This window comes from Pelophylax lessonae (assembly GCF_965119305.1).
Source record: "Pelophylax lessonae genome assembly, chromosome: 2".
Classification (NCBI taxonomy): domain Eukaryota; kingdom Metazoa; phylum Chordata; class Amphibia; order Anura; family Ranidae; genus Pelophylax; species Pelophylax lessonae.
In genome coordinates this window covers 199,182,608-199,200,686 of record NC_138769.1, presented here as the reverse complement: position 1 = coordinate 199,200,686, position 18,079 = coordinate 199,182,608, and the positions used below count along the sequence as shown (strand labels likewise).

General features: G+C 43.7%; 1 protein-coding gene across 4 annotated transcripts in view; it reads right to left on the bottom strand.

Moving 5' to 3' along the window:
* Nucleotides 1–18,079, bottom strand: part of SHROOM2 (shroom family member 2) — a 373,353-nt gene that overhangs the window by 170,351 nt on the left and 184,923 nt on the right. For 3 of the 4 annotated variants that reach the window (XM_082245430.1, XM_082245429.1, XM_082245431.1), the window contains one exon: nt 1,280–1,411. In XM_082245430.1, the coding sequence (XP_082101556.1) occupies nt 1,280–1,411 (132 nt within the window). Of the gene's footprint in view, nt 1–1,279; nt 1,412–6,548; nt 6,654–18,079 lie in introns of all 4 variants that reach the window. The other variant, XM_082245432.1, reaches the window with a different exon arrangement.

The following is an 18,079-nucleotide window of genomic DNA, read 5'->3' as shown; positions in this document are numbered from 1 at the left end:
GTGACAGAGAAGCCAGGAATATGAGGCCTTGCGCCTTGGAAAGCAAAGGTTCATCTGTCAGGAATCTGAGTATGTTTGTGAACCACATCATTCTGGGCCAATTTGAATGTTTATGGCTGAGGAGGCTTCAGCAGGTGGTCATCTAAGCACCATGCAACATGAATGCCCGGTGTCTGCAGAAGAGTGAGCACTTCTGTCAACATTCGGGAGCAGAGGAGAGCCGGAATTGAAGTGATACAAACTGGAAGTGTCTGTCTCCCACAGCAAAATACAGAAAATGCTGCTGTGATGGGAATATGGGATAGCAACGGTAGTCATCTTGCATGTCTACTGATGCCAAAAATGTCCTTTGTTTGAGAGAAGCAATTACATATTTTGCTGGTTTAATACAGAATTTTGGTACCCAAATAAATCTGTTATGATATTAAATTGTAAGTCCAATAAAGGGGAATGCCTTCCTTTGGTTTTGAGACTTTAAATAGTTTTGAAAAAAACCTGTTGGTACAACCACTCCTCATGACTGAAGGAGGCACAAGACGGCCAGTGTTTTTGAACGAACGCTTGCATATTGGAGGCAAGGCAGCAAGCAGGGGGCAGAGATAGAAATTCTCTTTTGTACTCCTTTCAAATGACAGATTAGACACATAGGTCAGGGATGTTGAGAATATAGACTGTCACAAATGCCAATAGATGTCGCCCACTCTGTGTAGTGGGGGTGTCTCTTCATTGTCAGGAGGGCTTCTGAGCAGCCTTGATGGATTTAGGGGTTCAAGGCTTAAGACAAATGGAAGTGCCAAGCCTTGGTTTTGAGGTTGGTGTATGGGGGAAGTGGAAAGTCGCTTAGTAGAGGTAGAAGTGGGAGACTTGGGCTTTTTCTTGTGGAGTGGGACCAGGGAATTCCTTGATAAATTTATCAAGGGATTCCCTATAGAGGTTTTCACTAGTAAAAGGCATGCCTATAAAGCACCTTAGAGACTTGGTGAAAAACATTCTCTAGAATGTGCACACAAAACAATAAGGCTGAGGGCATTAAAAGAAAGGTCCATAGTCTTAACTAATTTGTCTTGTTTGGCAAATAAACTGCATTTAAAAAAGATGAAGATTTCTCCTAAACCAAAAAGAATCAACACAAGGGATATTAACTTGGGATTTGTGCTGCTTTTTCTGTTTGCGGATTTAGCTAAACTTCAGCTTTAAAGAAAATGCTAAAACAAATAAATCTATTAGGTTTAAAATAACATAACCATTTATTTAGACTGATAAATTGAGAGGATGTTACCTGGAGTGGTATTGGGAATTCCATGAAGGATTAAAATTAGAATTTGATAGTTGTGCAGTTAATGTTTCCATGGGGCTTTCAATAAATTTCGCAGAATGCCAGGAATGGGGTCTATAAGAAATATCATTTTTCCTGAAAAAGAAATTCAATAAGAAATTAAAGCAGACCTATTCAGTGACCTGGGATAAATTCCTGACATGTCACAAAACACAGCAGATGTATGAATTAAAAGCTCCTTCTTGATTCCAGGCAAGTGGCTTGGTCTTGGTCTAGTCACAGTCTGCTGCAAGCAGTAATACGCACTTATTCAGCACTCTGCTGAATCACGCCAGTGTAGTGTTGTAACAGGTAGACAAAGTTATGTTGAGTTGAAGCAGGTTATACACATTCAATTTGGGTTGAAGGGGAAAAAAACACAAGCAGATCCCCGGATCAACTCGAACAATACCGATGCAGGGATCTCTCCCACTGTCCTATTATATTCTGACAGTGGATGTCTATTGGATCTCCCCCCCAAACCGTGGCATGCTGACATTAGAACAACTATGGTGTCAGCAACGATGGAACATGAATTACCATTTATTTATTTTTTTAGTGGACAGCGCATAATGTAAAAGGGTGCTTACATTTACTATAGCGGCAAATATGCTTGAAGTTTAGTATCACATTTTGTTAATGAGTAACAAAACAAAATCCTCCTGAGCTGTACATTTTGAAATGCAGCCTCATCCTTCTGCCCTGTAGTTATCTTGCTTGGCATGAAAGAAGATAGTGATCGACAGGTAAGGTGGTTTCATAAACCATAGCTTAGAAGATGCACTAAAGTTGATATAAAACCCCTCTTAACATTAAAACACTTACCTGTAGGTACAAGGAATATCTCCTAAACTTGCACCATTTAGGAGATATTCAGTGTCCCTGTAGCCAGTGACATCACCGACGCATGCGCTCTGAAGGAACGGCATACTTGCACCGTTCCTTCAGGGCCCTGTGCCCTCATTGCAGCCCTGCCACTCAGAGGACCCAAGCCCCCGAACACGATAGGAAGACAGGGTGAAGATGGAAGCCCTGTCAGTGGTGACTGTGCGTCGCTGGAGGGCTTTGTCAGGGATGGGCTCACAGCACCTCTCTTCCCTGTGCTCAGGCTGCTCAGCTGTCAGAGAATTGTTTCCTCAGTGACTCACCTGGTTATTATCTGCTCGTCATTCCACCTACAGCCAGCCCCTTCTGTATATTTAAGCTGCCTTGTTCTTTCCTTTCCAGCCTTCGCCTTGTCAAGATATCCTGAGTTTCTCTGCTGTGTTCCTGTTAAAGACTTTGCCCGCCTTACGTCTCTTCTGGTTCCGGATCCTGACCTACGGTTCTGCTTCCGACTACACTGATTTTTGGCTCCTGATCACTGGCTTGTCTGATTTCCCATTCTGGCTTTCAAACCCTGGCTTATGTTTTGACTACGTTCCTGATCTAATCTATTTTTACTGTAACATTAAAGGTATGATATTTACTGCATTTTCTGTCTCCGTCTGATTCATGGTTCCTGACAAGTATGTGGTTAACTTTAAGTTATGCCTCTTTCTTTCTTTCCATTCTTGATTCTAGTCCTGCAGTTTTTTTTTCATAATTATAATAAAAAAATATAAAAAAAAACTTGGCTCCCAGGATTTCGTAGGTGAGGGTGACAAAGCTGCTGATGTATATCCCAGCAACAGCATTGTAAACTTGAACTGTTACTCCACAGCAGACTAAAAGACAGCATCATGCCCAAACATCTAGAAGCCCTAAAACCTCCCTTCTAAGTATCCAACCAAGGTCACAAGCTTCTGTGCTAATCGAATTTTGCTCACAATCAGACTACTTGTGAGCATTTTCAAGAGGGAGATACTAGACTTATTAGCGCTTGTAGCAGTGGGAGATATTCTTGTAGTCAGCAGTGGAAGGGAGTATTCAGGGTGACAATGCTGCTGTGTACAGGGTGTAGAAAGGCAGGATTTGTCACCCTTACACAGAAAGTCCCTGAGTTGAGTTTTATTTTTTCTAAAGAATAGACCTGGAATAAAAAAAAATAAGGAAAAAAGGAATAGACTTAAAGTGGTAGTAAAATCTATATAAAAGGAAAATAAAAAGGTATACCCTGCAAGGCAATATATCATAATGTGCTAGTATGTATTTCATACTAGCACGTGATGAAAGATTTACCTTAAAACAAAGCCCTCCAGCAGCCCGTGTCACAGCTGCAGAGGCTTCCATCTTCACCCAGTCTTCCTTCTGGGGTCGGTGACTTCGGCCGTCTGACTGGCCGAGCAACAATGACTTTGCAGCGGCACGGTTATGCCTTCCTTCAGAGTGCATACGCCATTGACATCTCTGGCTGCTGCTTGCTAGACTAATCTCCTAAATGGTTCACATTTAGGAGACAATAATTTTACCTACAAGTAAGCTTTATTATAGGCTTACCTGAAGGTAAAAACAAAAAAACAGAGTTTACTACCACTTTAACTAAAAGGTACTTTCTCACATACAGTAAAACCTTGGATTGAGAGTAACTTGGTTTGAGAGCGTTTTGCAAGAGAAGCAAAATTTTTTTTATAAATTTTGACTTGATAAACAAGCAATGTCTTGATATAAAAGTAGCATCAAATCACAAAAGCGAAGAGAGGCGCCTCTAAGTGTAGCAATATGGTTACATTTAATGAAGGTACAACATTTAGCAACTCACATGGTTGAGAATTAAAACAGACACATTTAAGTATGCAGGCATCCGGGGTAAAGCTGTCTACATAGACCATCCTCAGCACTGCCATTGACGTCATCCCTTCCATGCTGCGTTCCACGAGCGATTCAAGCCTCGCTTTCAGATTGCTCTGTGGTCTTCCCGGTCACGATTGCAGGCTGAGAGCGGTGAGAGCCGGCGGTGCGGAGAATGGTCTATGTGGACAGCTTTACCCTGGATACTTGCATTCTTAGATGTGCCTCTTTTAATCATCAGCCATGTGAGTTGCTAAATGTTTAACCTTCACTAAATGTAACCATATTGCTACACTTCGAGGCACCTCTCTTCCCTTTTATACTCTGTAGCTCCTGCTGGATTTTGCTTCTAATCCCCTTGGGAGGCTGCCATTTGTGGGTGGACATTTTATGGTTATACAACCTATTACATTACTATAATCTTTTTATATGGACTCTAAACTGAAGGCCTTATGAATAAATGGTTGTGGAAGGAATCATCTGAGTTTCCATTTTTTCTTATCGGGAAATTTGCTTTGATATAAGGCTCCATGTACACGGGATGTTGTAAATGGCCGTTTAGGAGCAGTTGGGCATTTTTTTCAGAAGCCCCTGAACCCATCTACATTTTATCTTATCTGTCCATGTACACAGGGTCGTTTACAGTCATTTGCAGGCAGTTGAGTTCAGGGATGTTTTTTGGAACGCAATTATTTGCGTTCGAACGTGCGTTTCCCGGCGTTTCAAACGCAGAAACGCGGCCAAACGTGACCAAACGTGATGAACGTACGTTCAGCCACGTTATAAGTTTTTTTTCTTCCATTCAAAATCAATGGTTCCCTATGGGAGCCTATTGATTTGAATGGAAGTCGCACCGCAAGTCGGATCAGGATGATCCGACTCGCGGCGCGGCTTGAACTGTGAGAATCTTGAGGGGGAACTCCATGCCAAAAATGGGGAAAAAAATGCGTGGGGGTCCCCCCCAGGCCCTTCGGGTCTGGTATGGAATTTGAGGGTAGCCCCCCAAAATCCATACCAGACCCTTATCCGAGCATGCAGCCCGGTAGGGCAGGAAGGGGGAGGGGACGAGCGAGCGATCCCACCCCCCCCGGACCATACCAGGCCACATGCCCTCAACATGGGTGGGGGTGTTGGTGCTTTGGGGCAGGGGGAGCTCTGCACCCCCCACCCCAAAGCACCTTGCCCCCATGTTGATGAGGACAAGGGCCTCATCCCCACAACGCTGGCCGGTGGTTGTGGGGGTCTGCGGGCAGGGGGCTCATCGGAATCTGGAAGCCCCCTTTAATAAGGGGGCCCCCCGGATCCCGGACCCCTCCCTATGTGAATGGGTATGGGGTACACTGTACCCCTACCCATTCACCCCATAAAAGGTAGTGTATGGAAATAACGACAGGAGACGTTTTGGAAAGTTTATTAAAAAATCTTCATCTGTTCTTCTCTGCTCTGGTCTTCTGCTCTTTTGCTGTCCGCTCTTCTGCTCTTTTGCCCTCGGCTCTTCTCTTCTTCTTCTTCCTCCGGTCCTCCTCCGACGAGGTCTCTGGTGATTATGCCGGTCTCCGGTCTCTGCAGCTTGTTATATAGCCATTGTGGGCGTGGCCCCTGATGACGTCATCTGTGACATGAAGGGGTGTGGCCTACCGATGACGTCATCGGGGGCCACGCCCACAATGGCTATATAACAAGCTGCAGAGACCGGAGACGTGGGGCTACCCTCAAATTCCATACCAGACCCGAAGGGCCTGGTTTGGAACCTGGGGGGGACCCCCACGCATTTTTTTCCCCATTTTTGACGTGGAGTTCCCCCTCAAGATTCTCACAGTGCAATTCGCGCCGCAAGTCGGATCAGGATGCGGTGTGACTTCCATTCAAATCAATAGGCTCCCATAGGGAACCATTGATTTTGAATGGAGGCAGAAAAAACGCTGCTAAAAGCAACGTGGCCAAACATGCAATAACGCAAATGGAAAAAGCTACTGAAAGCATGTTTAACAGCTGCTTTTTCCCGGCGTCAGAACTAGCTTTGCAGCACGTTTTTTCTAATGTCCCGTGTACATGGAGCCTTAGAGTGCTTTGGATTACAAGCATATTTCCGGAACAAATTATGCTCGCAATCCAAGTTTTTACTGTATATTATTTCAACATAAAAGATTTGGAGACGCTATCTCTAAAATGTAATTCCTAATGTGTTTTTCCATAGAAAGAGTTTCTATAAAATTCTTTGTGGGGGAAAAAAAATTGTGTGGTCAGTTTAAAGTCAAAAATGGTTTAATATACTCATTTCTAAAAGGTGTTGACCTAAATTCTGTTTCAGGGAAGATTTAAACAAGGCACCATTATATATATATATATATATATATAGTTTTAAAAGGATGTTCAAATACATATAGACACTGAAAAGGCGTCACAACATAAAGCACACAATTACACAATGGGAAAACAAGGCGCTATGAGGTCTCTACCAAGCACACAATGGATCAACCAAAACCATCTTACAAGGACAATGCACAGGGTACCAATACTGTACCTCATAGAACTTCTCAAGATGTTCATGAGAAAATTCCTGGCCAAAAGAAGATCTTTTTCTGATGGCATGGTCTTTGTTATAATATTCACCATCACTTGCCTCCGTCTGGACAGCCAAGTAAGAAAAGGGACAAACCATTTGGAAATTCAGAAGCAACCAAATCAAATAAAGAAGAAAGTGCACTTTTCCATGTTGACTTTGAACAGTTTTAAGCATTCCAGTGAATTGAATTATGTAAACAACTGGGCCCATTGTCATATAAGACCTTTCTGCTCTCATAAAGTAACATACATGTCCTATATTTTGTAAATGCTGGACACTGTACTCAAATTTACGATAGTACGGCTGTATACACGAGTACAGCAGTATGCAGCCATTCCGGTAAATGACAGGCTGCACAGTTACACACCCTTCCCCCCCCCCCCCCATATCAGGGCTTAACCACTTGCCGACCGCCGCAAGTACATATACTGCGGCGGTCAGCCCCGTGCAGGCAAAGTGACGTACCGGTACGTCACTAGCCTGTGAGCCAATAGGGGGTACGTCACTAGCCCCCACTCGTTCACGGACACCTCTGTGCGCGTGACCGGCGGACCCGATGTCCGCTGGTCACTCGCGATCGTCCGTGACAGCGGGAGAAAGGCAGGTGGCTAGTGTAAACAAAGCCGCCTGTCAGTTCTCCCTGTGTAAGAATGGTGATCAAACGGTTCTACTATGTAGGATCGTTGATCATTGTTCTTACACATCAAGCCACAGCCAATCACAGTTAGAAACACGCCCCTAGGACACACTTAACTCCTTCACTGCCAGTGTCATTCTTGCAGTAACAGTGCATACGTATAGCACTGATTACTGTAGTAATGTCACTGGTAACCCCAAAAGTGTCAAAAATGTCAGTCAAGGGTCCGATCTGTCCGCCCAATGTCGCAGTCCCGCAAAAAAAAAAAAAAAAAAAAAAAAATCGCAGATCGCTGCCATTACGCGTTAAAAAAAAACAACAAAAATGTTTCCCTTTGTTAGTAAACGCAATAACTTTTGCGCAGAATCAAAATACGCTTTTTGCGATTTTTTTTTTAAAAAACATATGGTAAAAAAAAAATGGCCTAAAATGTTAAAAATTTTTAATTTTTTTACATTTTTTCGGGGAATTTCATATAAAAAAATGTGAAAAATATTGTTATTTTTGCAAAGTTGACGCTCTTTTTTTGTTTATAGCGGATGATCAAAAAAAACGCACAGGTGATCAAATACCACCAAAAGAAAGCTCTGTTTGTGGGAAAAAAAGGACGCCAAATTAGTTTAGGTACAGCGTCGCACGACCGCGCAATTGTCCGTTAAAGTCATGCAGTGCCGAATCGCAAAATAGGCCCTGGTCAGGAAGGGGGTAAAATCTTCCGGGGCTTAAGTGGTTAAGGCTCCAGTAACCGGAAGTGATGTCATGACATTGCTTCCGGGTACTACATCGGAGACCCAATCAGAGCAGATTCCAGCATTGTTCGGGTCTTCGCCCAGCCGACACACGTGCCTTGCTGATCGCTCAGGCCTCCCAGTGGGACAGGAGACCCAGGCGCAGCGGCAGTGGAAGGGGGGACGTCCTCTCCCGCTGCTTGTAATAACAGCTGAGCGGCTGCTTAGCCACATCGGTTGTTATTACAAGAAAGCAGGCCGTCGGTACAACCCCTTGAGGGAATATCAGCAATAAGTTTGTGACAGATAACGATTCTTCACAAAAAAAAGCGAATATCAGCCCCTGATAATCGGTCGACCCCTACTTAGTGTGCCTGAAAGGCACAGGGGTAGCATCCAGCTTCGCAGCCTGTCAAAGTCTATTGCATCCTGGATGGGGATGAACACTGTGGTACTAACATGTAGGTAGGGCCCTATGCATTCAGGGATGAATGTCTGGAATGTAGAATTTAAAGAAAATGACAGCATTAACTCCATTTCACACATACATTAAAATGGAAATTGTTTCCTATAATTACTTAACTATTCTGTCAGTAGGCTAGCAATAGCATTTCAGCGATTGGAGATCAAGCCTCTGTTTGGTAAAACGAATAAGGTATACCAATTTCAGAAGACAGTAATCTGGTACTAGAGTAGGCTGTTACTAAACTATAATGATGTTAAGACTGCAGAGCAATAAAAAAAAAAAAAAACACACCCCAACAAGACAGAAAAACTATTGTCATATGGTCCATTTACATGTACTGGAAATGATGGTTTAACTGGTGTGAACCACCCTATTTGTCTGCTTCCCCTAAGCAAGTTTAGTGGTAATGGGAAGCAGCCAAGCTCAGGTTTCAATGACTATGTATTTTTTAGATAAATCCTGCCCTCTTGTGTTCACACAAAGGACTAGCAGGAGGATATTTTCCAGCAAGTATTAGATTTACAGTACATGTATTTCAGCTCCATTACACAGCCTGAGAAAACAGCATTTCAATGAATCAAGAATAGACTGCAGCAAAATAAAAATAAAACTAAAACTAAAACGTAAAAGAAAGTACAATGCATGGGTTCACCTATTAAAGGATCAAAAGTGCAACAAATGTTATATTTTGATAAATCCATGCATTTAAATTAGATTTGGCTTCGGACAGTTTGGAAGGGGGTTATAACTTTTGCCAAGATTTTATAGCGGTCTGTGTCCCTGCTGGGGGGATTCAACCTCTCTATCTGTCCTGGTGACCATTGTCATATACAGAAAGTGAGTGCAAATCCTAAAATTTAGAGTTGCCAACAGAGCAATAGGTGAGGGTAAATCCTTCAATAAGGATACCGTTCCCCGTGACAACTCCCTTAAAGAGGAGCTCCAGTCTCCTGTGTAAATATTAAAAGTCAGCAGCTACAAAAACCATAGCTACTGACTTTTAATAAACAGCCATTCACCTGTCCCACAATCCTGTGCCATCCTCACGCTGGCTAGTTCTTCACTAGTCTTTGGGTTCCGGCGCTGGCATCTTAACTGTGGGCACCAGGCTGTGACAGCTTGCAGGTTCACAGCCAGATGCCCACTGCGCCTGCCCGAGCCACTCTGTGCCTTGTGAATGGTCCCAGAGTCTTCTGGGAACTGTGACGTGTCCAAGAAGACTGCAAGGAGGGGGGGGGGGGGGGACAACTTCCGCTCTGATCGCCTGTATGGTCAGGGTGGAAGTGGGAGTAGGTACCTGTCAAAATCAGGTACCCGCTACACCCCTCCCCAAAAGTGCCATTCTTGAAAGAGGAGAGGGGGAGAAGGTCTTAAAGTGGAACTTCCCTTTGGGTGGAGTTTCCACTTTAAGGTGGCCATACATGGTTTGAATTTCAGCAAATTCCTGCTGAATCAGATGAAATTAAAGTGGTGGGAGGCCCTGTGTGCAGAAAATTTGAAGCCCAAGTGTACTGGCACGAACTCCACAGCCGGCAGAAGGAAATTCTAGAGCTGCGCTGTTAAGTGTGGATGGAGGAATTGATCGGGTGAAAGAGAGATATCTGTATAGATGGAAATTGGAAATTCCAATCACCTTTGAAAGATTTCTCCTCATTTCCTGTTGTATCTTCAGGACACAAAAGAGAAAATAATCTGATAGGATTAATTATTATTATTATACAGGATTTATATAGCGCCAACAGTTTGTGCAGCGCTTAACAAAATGAAGGCAGACATTACAGTTATAATACAATTTGTAACAAGAGGAATCAGAGGGCCATGCTCGTTAGAGCTTACAATCTAAAAGGGAGGGTCAATTGATACAAAAGGCAATAGTGGGGGATGAGCTGATGGAGAAAGTGAAACAGTGTTATTAGTTAGTAGCCAGGTAGGCTTCTTTAAAGAGAAGGGTTTTCAGGGATCGTCTAAAGATGGATAGATTAGGGGACAGTCGGACAGATTGGGGTAGAGAGTTCCAAAGAATGGGAGAAGCTCTGGAGAAATCCTGGAGGCGAGCATGGGAAGAGGTGACAAGGGAGCTAGAGAGCAGGAGGTCTTGGGAGGACCGAAGAGAGCGGCTTGGTTGATATTTTGAGATCAGGTTAGTGATGTAGCTTGGGGCAGAGTTGTGGATGGCATTGTAAACTATTGTTAGCACTTTGAATTTTATTTGTTGGGTGAGTGGAAGCCAGTGAAGGGATTGGCAGAGAGGGGTGGAGAACACTGAACGGTTGGTAAGGTGGATAAATCTTGCAGCAGCATTCATTATGGATTGAAGGGGGGAGTTTTAAAGAAGTATTAAAATCTTAGCAATTTTTACAAAAAAACTGATCAACATAAACATCTCAGGTTTCGCAATATTTTTGCTCAAACACTTTTTTTTTTTTTTAAATAGTTTTTAACTTAAAATTTTTTAAATGTCCTTAAAAATTTCAAATTTTTAACTTTCAATCTCTCAGGCTCCAGCTGTAAACTTCTTACAGTGTCAAAACCCTCTATCTGCAAAAGGCAGCTCAGTCACAAAACAATACAAAGCAGCAACTGGTCATAGACATAGCAATGAGAGGTATTGGAGCTGTGTCCTTCAATTAATGCAGGGAAAAGGATATCAAAGTCACAACAAAAAGCCATCATCTCTTTGGTTCATCGAAGGACACAGCAGAGATCTTGAATTTCTGACCAATTGGGTATCCCAAAACAGTGCCTACCGAGTAGTAGGAAAACCAAAAAACTCCTAGAGCAACAGAACAATGCTGTTTGTGAGACCAGAACATTGCAAACAAAATACTAAACATAAGAGGCTCCCAACTGATTGATGGCTAGGCCAAAATATAAAAGGCCTCGAGGACCCAGAGGTCTCTTCTACTAAGCTTGGATGAAGTCAGACTTATGAACAGAAACAAACGCAGCAAGGAATTCTTTCAGAGGCACTAGAGTTGTACAGAGAACCGGAACAATGTCCTGAAAGAGGTATAAGGTCCTGGGTCTAAATACCACATCATCTCTGAGTACAACCAGAAGGGTAAAAAAAACAGCTAAGGAAACATCAATTCAAACTTAAACAGTAAAAGAAACACGGATTCAACAAGACCCCTATCTCAGAAGACTTTGGCTTCAACAACAATGCAGTTTAAGTCAGCAACTGCAAAGCAGAATAGTAAATTGCTCCTTGAAGTGCCAAATGGTCTGAAAGAGCCCATGGAACATTTCCCAAAAGTTTGATGAAATCAGGAGGCCCTCATCCGCCAAAGCTGGAGCCAGGGGATCACCGGAAGGCTCTCCTTCTCAATCATGCAGATCAGAGGAGGAAGGATTTGCAGGTGCCAAAGGGTATAGAGCAGGTTGTACTGGTCCCACAGAGCCACCAAAGCATCCACTGCAACTGACAGATAATTCTTTATATTTGTAAGCAAATCTGTCCAAAACATATCTGAACAAGGAGGAAATTAGGTTCACGCCCAGCATTCACTACCTACAACACAGGTCATGGAACATCTCCTGGCATAGGACCTATTTCCCCTATCCCAGGTTCTTTTGGCAGGGGAGCCTGGGGGGGGGGGGGGGGGGTTGAGGCCCAAGATTCACGATTTAAGTAGAATCCTGGCTTGATCTGGCCTTGGGGGGTTGAGGCTTGGGATAACAAAATGAACCATTCAATGTCTCAGGACTGGGGCAGACAAACACTTCCACTCCTAGTGACAGAAGGGAATACAGGGCAGCTCCAAAAGGCTGTGCCCACTTGAAAAGTAGCACCTCAAATGCGTATTTCATAGCCCAAACTTTGACCGAGAATGTTTGCAGGTACAGCGATATCAGGCCCCTATAAGATCACAGGAGATAACAATTAGCCCTCTAGCAGGCTGGATCCACCCACAGAAGTACAAACCTATGCACAAGTGAATCCTAACAGGAAACGTGTGCATATTAGGACAGGACACTGCCGGATCAACACTGGGACAGTCCACATCTGATAAGGGGAACTCCTCAAATGGGAGATGGGCTGTGAAACTCTGGTAGGCAAGTAAGGCTTAACTAAATCTCCCACTGTCCATAGGGTGCACTAGAGAGTAGCATGTGCATCAGAAGGGGTTTAGAAGTCCTAGGGCTCTTAAGAATCCCAGGCAGGTAGCAGTTTGAGATGGTATACCCTGCAATATGTAGTATAAACAGAGGGGACAGCTAGCCAACAAGAGGATTAGTAAAAAATACAAGTATCCACGTCCCAATTAAATGTAGAAAAGGAAAATGGATGGGCCAAGGGGACTTTTAAAGGGATACTGTCATCGAGACAAATAGCAGAGAATCCACATATATGTAAATGTAAAAATACACAAATTTTATTGATACAACACCAAAAATAAAGAAGAAAAACATTAAAAGTAACTATTATCGTGTTGACAAAACACTAATAATATTACAGCATACAGAGCAATTGGGCAGTACATACAATATACAGGCTTTGGGAGAGCCAAATATCCACGGAGGGTGGGTGTAGATCACGCTGTCCACTGCAGACCTTTGCCAGAGATGGTAAGACTGGTGGGTCTGGTGTAATGGACCTGGGTGTCTAAACCCAAACCCAGCCCGACATGTTTCGCGGGTGACCGCTTCCTCAGGGGCAAATAACGTGGGTATGTATATCAACAATGCTACTAGAATTATTAAGAGAAAGCAAGGTCAGTGCATATCTATTTGGGAAACATGTCACATAATAAATCTCATAACGGTAGGTCAAAACAGAGGTAAGCGCCAGCCAACATATAACCCACCTGTGTAGCCGGTTCTAAAAGCAACTGGAGACCTAGGGGATCACGACTGGGACTAGTACCCCCCCGGCGGACATGGGAGCAGTCCACACCAAATAGGGGTCCAAATCACAACGTTTAAGGTAACTGTATTCTGGATAATGAGAAGTATATAATCAAAATGGGATAGTTGCGTACATGCTTGTATATGTCAGCTCCATGGTAGGAGGAGAACTTACCAAATACAGTGTACTTGTATATGTCCCCTGTAGTGTCTCATGACAGGGCTAAGGGGTGGCTGCTGGAGTAGCCAGGACTGGTGAACGGAAGATTGGGTCGATATCAGGACCAACAAACCTTATATCCATAAGGAGACAGAAAAAACGCAATATTGAAATGTTTGGTTCAAGCCAATGCGTGAACGCTACAGAAAGAAAGTGGAAAGAAGGATAGACCCATCTCAATAACTTGAGAATAGCCTATAGACACCACGTGCTATAGATAAACCAAAACTAAACCAAAGATCCTAAATCAAGTGCACGCATCACCAAAAGTAAGTGAATAGAACCAAAGAGTGAAGGTGAAATGATCGCAAAAAACGTGGAGTGTAACAATAGTGAGCATAAAGGGATGAGGGTGTGAAGAAATCAGGACGGCAGGAAAGACCCATAAAGTGGATGACAAGAGCCCAGGCGTCTCAAAGAGTGATAGTGTTTGAATGATAAGCAGCGGAGAGTCCAATGAGAAGGACAGCATAATAGAGCCATGTGCTATATTTACCTAACGCTCCTCGCAGTCCGGTGTCCCGTAGCCGAGTGAGTGTCTCAGTGGGGATGGCGCCTATATGGGGAACCGCTCCACCCCAAACACAGCTGGGTCGGTAATCAGCCGGCCACATGATAGCTGTGTTCGGGGCAGACGCTCCGAATGCGCTTGTACACAAACCGGCTCATCAGGATGCGCCGGATGTGACGTACTGCGCATAGCCAATGGGTGTGTCTGCGGCGCCGACGTAGACGAGTCACCGGAAATCCAGGGACTGTCAGCAGTGTCGGTACCCAGACATTACACCATGGCTCAGGGACACACACTAAGTGTGTGCCCAGACGGGCGTCACATGCCCGCCATGGGGAACATCCAGCAGGATCCTCCCATCCATGGATGGTGATGGAAATGGGTCCGGGTTGCTGAACAAGGGATAATCAGGGGAGATGAATGCCAAATGGCGCTATACCTCTGTGACCATAAACAACAGATAATTGATATACAATAACAAGATTTTACATGTATACATCAAATCATATGGAGAAATATTATTATTGGCAATATATGAACAAAACAACATAGTTATCATAAACATAATTTCAAATGATAGGGGGTTTCAGACAGTTGCATAACCTTCTGGGAGAAGCTGCTTCCCAGGTATGGAGCCTGATATTTCCCATATTGGGAATCAAGCTCATGAATATCATAGGATAATGGATCAGTTGGAAGAACAGGGTGGGGACAGAAAGAAATGGGAAGATAAAAAGGGGGGGGGGAAATAAAGGGAAGAGGGAGGGAAAAGGAAAAAGGAAGGGGAAAAGGAAAGGAGAAGAAAAGAAATAGGAGGGGGGAAGGGAAGGAAGAGGGAAAAGAGGGAAGGAAAAAGAGGGGGGGTAGGGGAGGGGAAGAAAAATGATGGGGAAGCCCTAACGGGGGAGGGGGGAAAAAGAAAGAGAATGTAGCAAGAGAGAGACCAGACAATCAAACTACCAACCATATATCTATAGAAATGACTTGTAGGAATGTGCCTCATTTAAACCAGGATATGAGAGGGCATTGAGCCTCTCAATCCAAAGTGTTTCTCGTTGGAGAATGCGACGATCCCAGTTACCCCCTCTGGGGTCTGGGGGAATTACTTCTAAAACTCTAAAGGATATACATGTGTTATTGTATCTATGTCTGAGGCCAATGTGGCGTGTTACAGGAGTGAGTATCTTGCCACCCTCTGAACAGTAGAGATGGTCCCCTATTCTTTGACCTAGTTCACGGATGGTTTTGCCTACATAGAAAGCAGAGCATTGACATTGCATCAAATAAACTACTCCCCGTGTAGAGCAGTTAGCATATCGATTAAGTCTGTGTGATTGACCGTTAGGTAGTGAGGTGACCATGCCTTCCCTGATCCAGGGGCATCTGGGACAATGCCCACATGCATATGTCCCCGTAATTTGTGGGACTATAGTGGTGTGTTCCCTATAGTGACTGGTGATCAACCGATCACGTAGTGATGTTGCTCTTCGGAATACCAATTCAGGAGAGTCCTTGACATATCTGGAGAGGATAGGATCTTCATCCAGTATATGCCAATTCCTCTCCAAAATTTTCCGTAATTGTAATGAGTTACTAGAGTATTGCGTGATGAATCTCACTGTCTGAGTATTCTCATGTGTTTTTTTAGGATATAGCAAGTCAGCTCTGGATTGAGCTTGCGCTCGGTTGAAGGCTTTTCGTAGAATCTTACGGGAGTATCCTCGCTGTAGGAGTCTATCCCGTAATTTTTTAGACTCTATCAAAAAGTCTGCATCTAATGTACAGTTGCGACGGGTTCGCAGATATTGTGCGTAGGGGATACTATTCTTTAGGGATTCAGGATGTAAACTGGATGCATGCAGTAGCATATTGCCTGCACTTGGCTTCCTATAGAGATTAGTGATGATGTGTCCATCATCTTCTCTTTTGATTTCGACATCAAGAAAGACAATTTGCCTGTCATGTATGTTATGGGTAAATTTGAGGTTGAATTCGTTCACGTTCATGGCAGATAACATAGCGTCTAGTTCGTTGCGTGTACCCGTCCATATAATTAGGAGGTCGTCAATATAACGAAACCAGCACAGTAGGTATTTTAGCCACTGTGCATATTGTTCATTGGCGAAAATGTATCTTTCCCAACTTCCAAGGAATAGATTCGCATACGAGGGGGCGCAACAGGTCCCCATTGCGACCCCTTGAATCTGCAAATAGGTCTTGTCCATGAACGTGAAGAAATTCCTAGTCAAAATAAATCTTAATAAAGATAAAATGAAATCATTGTGGGACCAAGTGGAACGATCTTGCTCATACAAAAAAGACTTGACCGACCGGATGCCCTCCTCGTGCGGTATACTCGAGTACAATGCCTCGATATCAACCGCCACGAGGAGGGCATCCGGGGGTGTATAGATGTCCTCAAGGTGGCGTAAGAGATCGGGAGTGTCCTGAATGTAAGATGGTAAACTCTGCACAAAGGGGCGCAAAAAAGCGTCCACATATCGGCTGGCATGCTCTGACATGGATCCAATGCCGGAGACAATGGGTCTCCCCGGAGGCCTAGATAAATTCTTATGGATTTTAGGAAGTGTGTACATAGTTGGGGTTCTGGGGTGTAAAACACGCAGATACTCGTATGTGTCTTTGTCTATAGTGCCTACAAGATAGGCATTCAGACATAAATTCTGTAGTTCGTTTTGAAAAGTATTTGTTAGTTCAGGTTGTATAGGGAGATACCACGACTCATTGTTAAGCACATCTAAGCACATCGTCTGGTATTGTGGATGTGTCATGATTACCACATTTCCCCCTTTGTCAGAGGGTTTAATGATAATATCATGGTTGGATTGTAGTTGTTTTAGAGCTGCTTTTAAATTGGTGGTTAGATTCTGGGGCATTGGTTGCCAACGTTTCCGTTTGAGATCACGGATCACCTGGCAAACAAATGCCCAGATCTTTGGACAAATAGATAGATCAGGAAATTTCGTGGATTTGGATTTAAAAATTGGAGGAACAGATTGTAGGGAAGGTGTAACAATGGATGTAGCACTAGGCTCTCCGGGGTCTGAGGAACCCTCTTCATAGAGGAGCATCAGATCCCGGAGAGCCCGGAACTCATCCATTGAGAAATGTTTGATTTGCTCGGTAAGAGCCAATTCAAGCTTTTTCTTTTGGCGGTCAGCATCGAAAATGTACCTGTAGGTCAAGTTGCGAGCAAACAGGTACAAATCTTTAATAGTGTCATATATATTGATTGATTGTGAAGGACAAAATCCCAAACCTAATTGTAAAACGGTGGTCTGATCCGGGGTGAGGGGTGTATCTGTGAGATTGATAATATTGAAACAATCTTGATTTATTTCTGTGATGGTGGGGTTTGTGTCGGTGTCAATGTGACAAAGTCTTTTAGTTTGGTCTGTTTTTTGGTTTTCGGGATGGCTCCTAGTGAGACATCTAAAAAACCATTCTCATTGGTATTAGATTGTTTGGTATTAGGCAAAATATTAGTGGTAAGGATTTTCTGGAGTGTAGGTGTTAAATCTGAAGTGCTAGCTGTGGGTGTCTGTGGTCGTCTTTTGCCCAAAGGGTCATCAGACGAATATCCACCATTGTGTCTGGTGCGTTTAGTGACTCGTGTGCGCGCAGCCCTTGAATTAGAAGGGCGTGAACTAGCCTGTGAGTGAGGGAGATTGGTATTAGAAGAATCTGATTCAGGATACTCATCAATATGTGATGATCTCTCATTTCTGAGTGTTTGGTTGATGGGAGTGGTCACTCTGGGGGTCCACTTATAAGCGTATCCACCCAGAAAGGCCAATTTAACCCGATTGTATTTAGCCTGTTTCCTGAGTATTATGTCTTGATTAATTTCCTCAAGTTGTTGTTTGATTTCTTGCCATTTGGCTGCAAAGTTTGGGTGATCCATGACATGTCTGTATTGGATGTTTAAAGTGTCAATTTCCGCATCCAATCCCGACATATCCAGATTGTATTGTTGCACAAGGATAGTCATTAATTCCTTGCTACATCTGTCTAGGGCGGACTCCCACGTCTTCCTAAACGTCCTGGCTACTCCAGCA